This window comes from Egretta garzetta, unplaced genomic scaffold (assembly GCF_000687185.1).
Source record: "Egretta garzetta isolate BGI_Z169 unplaced genomic scaffold, ASM68718v1 scaffold11, whole genome shotgun sequence".
In the NCBI taxonomy this organism is placed as follows: domain Eukaryota; kingdom Metazoa; phylum Chordata; class Aves; order Pelecaniformes; family Ardeidae; genus Egretta; species Egretta garzetta.
The window spans coordinates 805,292-811,695 of NW_009258621.1; the positions used below are offsets into that span (position 1 = coordinate 805,292).

At 43.1% G+C, this 6,404-nt stretch overlaps 1 protein-coding gene across 4 annotated transcripts in view; it reads right to left on the reverse strand.

The window, feature by feature from the left end:
• Nucleotides 1–1,042: 1,042 nt before the first annotated feature.
• The window catches only part of CDC42BPA (CDC42 binding protein kinase alpha), a 185,415-nt gene continuing 180,053 nt past the window's right edge, over nt 1,043–6,404 (reverse strand). For all 4 annotated transcript variants that reach the window (XM_035903628.1, XM_035903629.1, XM_009648187.2 and 1 more), the window contains 3 exons: nt 3,768–3,885; nt 2,628–2,785; nt 1,043–1,465 (listed from right to left, as the gene is read on the reverse strand). In XM_035903628.1, the coding sequence (XP_035759521.1) occupies nt 1,334–1,465; nt 2,628–2,785; nt 3,768–3,885 (408 nt within the window). In that variant the 3' untranslated portion in view covers nt 1,043–1,333. The remainder of the gene's footprint in view (nt 1,466–2,627; nt 2,786–3,767; nt 3,886–6,404) is intronic.

Consider the following 6,404-nt stretch of genomic DNA (forward strand, 5'->3'; position numbering starts at 1 on the left):
GGTGACTAGGCATCTTCGACTACCACAGTGTGAACAGTGTGAGGTCAGTCTTCAAGGTTCTTCGTTGCTACAGTGACAGCATAGCCAGCCATGGCTAGCTTCGGGCTAAGGGCACTCATTTGGCTGATGTGTATTAGCAACTAGTATTTGGTAACAACAGTAACAGTTTTCTGGTTAGGGATGGTCAAGGAGATGTGGAAGAACCGCTCCCTTCAGAGTTAAACCTGCTCAAAGGCTGACCCAGGGAAGCAGTTTTCATGCTGCATTGAACTCCCTTGCTGCCTGAAGGACCTGACCTGTACTGTAGCATGCCGTAAGGTTCCTCAGCTGCACAGCCAGCACACAAGAAACCAGGGCAGGCACCTGGCTGACTGGTGCCCTTGGTTGTCAGGGCAGGGGGTTGCTTTCCAATTGTTATCATTTTTGCAAAGGATGGGGATTAACATGAAAGTAGGAATTATAGCTTCAGTTATGCTACCGCCAGAAGTAAAGAAGTGTTGTGAAAGCACTGCAGGGACCTCTCCTGCCAGTGCAGCGAGTGCTACGCAAAAGGAATATCTGTCCTGCAAAAGGTTTTAGGCCAGGCCTCCAAGTCTGTATATTACCGAGCATGAAAACAGGGACAACACAAATCTTAAATTAAAGGCTTTCTTAAATAAGCATCCATCTTCTGCTGCATACACAATGCTTTTTTTTTTCTTTGAATATATACATACGTATTTTACTCTAACATCTGCGTATTTATTTAAACTCTGTACTGTAGTAAAATATGCATCATTTTAATCAATAAGGATTTGCTGGCGACAATCAGATTGACATTCAAACGTGGTGGCTGAAAGCTTTTATGTGCCTCTGACATACTGATCATTCCCCATGCAGGGGAAGGGGTCTGTGCTACTTTTGTACAGTACAATGAGCTATTGTATGAAAACAAAATCCCTCTGAATTTTCTTTTGTTGATACTGGTCTGGTCTACTTAAGCTACTTTTTGGGAAGTGGAAGGGGGGGTGGGATAAATATGTCTTTAAAAATGAAGCAGCTGTAACCACAAAAATGAAACCAATACTAATAACAAATCTACAGCATCTGATATTTACCAACACCCTAGCTTTGCTCGTTTGCTGCTGTCAGATCTGGGGAAGGGAGGGTGAGGCAGTGCCGAACGGTGCTGAAGACGACCAGCTTTTACCTTCCTCTGTACCCCACTCCCAGATCACTTTCAGACAGGGAATGGGGAGGGTTAGGATGATGAAGGTGAGAACTGGAACGAGTGAAGGGGACAGCCATGGGGGCAGCAAGCTGCTGTGATGTCAAATCCAAATGCTGAAGCAGTTCATGAGTCCCAGCTCACGTGGTCAGAGCTCTCCAGGGAGAGGCTCTTGGTCTTGTGAGGAGAAACCGGGCTGGGAGGGCTGCTGAGGTTGGAGCTGTTTGATGCAGTAGAGTGTCTTGGAGAGTCAGAGTCCTGCAGCCCAAAGACACAGAACAACACTGGTAAGTAACAGGATAGCAAGTTTGAGAGGGACTGAGGGTGTCTGAGCAACAGGTGACTGGATTCAAAGGCTTCCACGTATTTTGCTTGTGTCCAAAAACACTGAGGAATTCTTTCTTGCTCAGAATTTCCTGGTTTGGGCAGACTTAGAGTAAGCAGTCAGATCACTCTGCTTTCAGCTGACGTAAGGACACAACACCTGTGGAATTCTTGCAGTCTGCACGTTGCTGAGGACCTCTTGGTCAGCAGTGTGCAACTTCAGGTTGCTTGTGAAGCTACAATGGCTCCTGCCTTTTCACAGATTATGATCTGAGGTGCTCTTGCACTAAACTGAGAAATCTTTGTGGTATGGGCTTCATGGCAGCTACCTCTTCTACATCACTCCCAGGACATTAATTCAAAGCATCCTATCAAGTTACTTCAGTTGGATCTTCTAGAGTACAGTAGAATGCAACTATGTCTGAGCTTGAATTTGGGTACCATGAAAAGCCTGTGCAATCACTAATTTTCTCACTCATTGGTAAGAAAATGGGCTGGGGGAGTTTTGCTGGCCAACTTTGGATTGAACCCTCCCATATAAAACATTGTCGGTTGGAGGGACTGAGTTTAGCACCGGGCAGGTTTGCAGTCCTGTCATAATGATAGTCTTGTTCTGCACAGAACATGAATTACTAAATCCAGTTTCTGCTCTAAATGAAATTATTATATGGTAATTCTTAAATGACCTTGTTAACTTCAGGCACTCTAAGTACAAAATGTCCCCTCTGAAATGGTTGCTAAGATGATAGCTTAAGAGTCTTTGCAAATAAAGGGTAGAATGAGTATCACCACTTCAAGCTGCGATAGGTCACTATCAAGCTCTTACTCTACTGGGTCAGCATTTTTGGGAGCCTCACTACCCACGTAAGTTACTCTCCAAGGTAAGGAGGGCAGAGAGTGTTTTCTGCATGTTAAATACCAGGACCAGAGTTGACATAGTCTGACCAAAGTTTTTTGTCAGGATAGCTGGAAATACAGGAAATCCAAGTCTTCATTGTCAACAACTCCCAAACTTGTAGCCAAACCCATGACAGAATTGAACTTCCTCATCTTTATCAACACACTTAAATTTTATCCTCTTTCTCCTGTCACTCACCTCTCGCTCATAGTCCCTTGTTGGTGCATCGCTGCCTTGGTCCAGGCCACCAGAGGATAAGGAACCATCTGAGGGCGATGCCATGGGCTGACGCTTTGCTCCGTAGCTACCTCCTGAGAATTCCCTCCGCAAAGCACTGCCGTTTTGCGCAGAAGATCCTAAAATGGGTGGAGGAATTAAACTGTGTTACAGACACCCGCTCAAGGTACTATAAATTTGCTAGCTGTTTCTCTGGTTAGTTCTGCTTTCCTCCAGTATGTCTCAAGATGCTCAGCTCATGGCATGCAGGCTGTCCGGGCTTTTATCTTGCCTGCTGCCAGCAGCATTTCTTCCTAGGGATTCTCTGGTCCCTCCCTCGGCATGTCAGCATTAGCACACTTTACCCAGCACAGACACAGTCACTATGCTCCCGACAAAGACAGCAGTCGTAGAAACTGCTGTGGTGGCAGCCTAGTTCCAGCGGCCTCTTTCCCAGGGAGCAGGAGGGTTGTAACAGCAGGTGCAGACTACAGCAGACACACACGCTTTCTGCAAGCAGTTGGCAACATGCAACAAACGCGGCATGTGCCACAGGAAGGGAAAAAAGCCCTAGAAAAGCTGGGACAGCAGTCTTGCCTCTATTTTCACATAGTCCATTACTTAGTCTCTTGCTTGGTCTCAGCACAGACTGTGCTGACTGGCACACAAAGGCAGCATGTCAGCACTAAGAGGTGTTTCCAATGCAACTCTTCCATACCAGCGGGCAGTTTTCTATTGCTTTCTCTTTGCACTAGCAGCAAGAGAGGCATCAAGAGCTCTACAGAGTTGAGCAACAAAGTTGTGAACAACTTGCCACCGATCTAAAACACTTAAGCAGCAGCAAAGTAGTCCTATGGGTAAAAATGTAATTTTAATTCTAACATCAGTTTTAAAAATTTGACAAATTACAAATGTGGGACTCTCAAAAGTGCTAGCTGCTTATTCATGTGCTCCCTTGGAAAGCAAGATTAAAACACTGTGCTTGCCCTTTATGGGAATAAAATCATCCATCACTTCTGAAAATCCTGTCTAGTGGCAGTATGGAGAGAAGCAAATCCAGGTAGCCGTTTCCCTAAAATACTTGTACATAGACCCCAAAGCAACACAGTTCTGTTTGCTTACGTGCTGCTAACCCGCTGCTTGCGCTCATCGATCGTCCTGGTTCTGTACGGGATTTTGTGATCGATGGGATACTGACAGAGCCACTGAATACGGTCCGACTTTCCTGAGGCCGAAGATTCTGCAATGCAGACACACACAACGACATGTTTACTTATTGACTGCTGGTTCTACCTCGGATGTTATGAAGGAAGGCCCCAAAATACATTTAAACCCCAACCTTACCAGAGCTGAATTATCTGGGCAGCAAGTCAGCAAAATTTGCAAAATAATATTCTGCAGTTTAGTGCAGAGACTGGAAGCACACGCAACGCGATAGTGAAGTGCTGAATTACATGGACATATGCAGACAACTGAAATAGTATGTCTAATAATTCAAGAAGTTCCTTGAAAGGATGGTTTGCAAGCCTAGTTAAGCTGCTATAGATATATTCAACTTGTATTGGATAATGCATTCTTTCTGAATGCAAGCTTCCAAGGTTCTTATTAAAGTATCTCTCTCTGATGCCATCATTTGTGCCATGCATGTGTAACTTTATACAATAACCATGTTAATACCTAATGCCTGCAGAGTTATTAATTAGTGGATTAATCTGTATTTCAATTACTTATGTAATTCCAAAGGAATTAACAGCATTACTCCAGACCTATATGAGTTGAGCCAAAGTGAGAATCAGCCTCCAGTTTTCAGCCTGCTCAAAGAGGATGACCAGAGCACATGACACTGCTTTTCTACATAGTTTATCGCTCCTGTCTTGCACCCTGAAAGTTCCAGTGTGATTTTCTGAATTGTTAAGTTACTGGACTGAAGTGGTCCTTTACTGAGGGAAGAGAGAAAACACAATTTCTCTACTTGGACATGGTAGTTCCTTAAACATAAGTTGTCTTTAAAAGAAGGGAAAAGAGTACTTTTAACAGAAGCAGAAATAGTATCTCCCAGAACTCAGTTCACTTACAGCTGACCTTAGGGGAAAGGCTTCTTGGCTTATTTAGCCCATCTCTCTGTATATGAGCTGGCTTCTTAGGCCAGAGCGACTTTCTAATGCCCATGTGTATCATTTAATCTCTGGCTAAATATGAGACTTCATCCTGCTCCTATCATGTTTTGCACTTTTAAGTCATTAGCATTAACTAGAATTAGGTTTAGGGAACCTTTACAGATGCAGAATGTGAAAAGGCCTGCAGGTAGCTCTGAGCATTACTTTATTTCCACTTTACAAAACACCCCTGCAATAACTATGAATGTCTTCCTATTTATATTTAATTATTTCCCCATCCTCACACTGAAATAAAGTAGCCACACATAAAACAACAGCTGCAATTGCAATGCCTTTTTAAACTAGGATGTTACAGAAATTTCAGACCAAAACAAATATTCCACCCCCACAAGGGTATTCTCAGAGACCCTCAGATACTACCCATTTCTCTACCTGTATTTTAAAATGGATAATTAAATAGAGGCTTTGTAATGAACAGATTTTATACAGTTCAGACTTTATCAGATAATTGTCCAGTCCTTAGTCATTGCTGTAACAGACCCCTTTGCTCTTACAGTCAACCCTTTGCTTCTCATTCTCCCTGTGGGCTAGAAATGGCTGATTTTTAACATGCAACAAACAAGAAAGAATTAAAAGCTCTCCTGTTCCCAGATCTCTCTCAAACACCAACAAAAGAGAATCGGAGACCTCACGAATGAAAAAGCCCCATTTAATTCTCCTCTCATCCACTGCTGCACTATTCTCAATGAGGATTTATACCTGAAGGCTTAAAAAAAAAAAAAAAGTCTCTTAAATCATTTGTGGGATCATACTGCTGTCTCTTGCTTACCTCCCCCCCTGCTTTTTTTTTTTTTTTGTTTTAAAACATGACCCAACCACCTACTTTGTAGTACAAAACACTGAATTTCTCCTCCTGTGTCCTCCACCACGCAGTAAACAATCTGAGTTACCGGTAAGAGTATGAGCATCCTTGCTGTACATAAGCAATGGAGGCTCCCCGGAGAATATGCAAAGGAACTAACAGGCTGAGGAATGAGCTACTGCTGTGTTTTGAGAAACAAGGGAAAGCCAAGTGCAGCACCGTGCAAACGTGTGCGCTGAGGTTAGGCAAGGAAGGTCTTTTGTACTTGTATAACCCCACAATGGTTCATTTTGCAAAGAGAACACTCACGTTTAATGATAAGGCAATTAACCATAACAGTGACTGAGCAAACAACTTACAGGCATCAGGGGAAGGAGGGAACAGGTGGGTGCATGAAAAAGACTCATTTATTTTAATAGTGTATTCTAATCATTATTTTTCAGGGTCTCAGTTTGCAAAGTCCATGTAATTCCTTGTAGAAAGTTTCTCCACAAAGCAAATCCTTCACTGTTCTTTGTTCTAAAAATAAAATAAGCACATGCCAGCAACCCTGGCATTTTTGGGCCACAACACCTGGACGTGATATGCACGTGATGCAGAAAAGGGATTCAAAGAAAAATAAACAGCGGTTATTAGCAGTAGTTACAAAGCAGCAAAACGCAGCAAGTTAAAAACAAAGGAAAAAAAACCCCAAACCTGAGCTTGCTTTACAGAGACAAAACCCCCTCATTTAGAGCAACAATTCAAATCCTAGCAAGAAAATTCATTCCCACTGCTGAA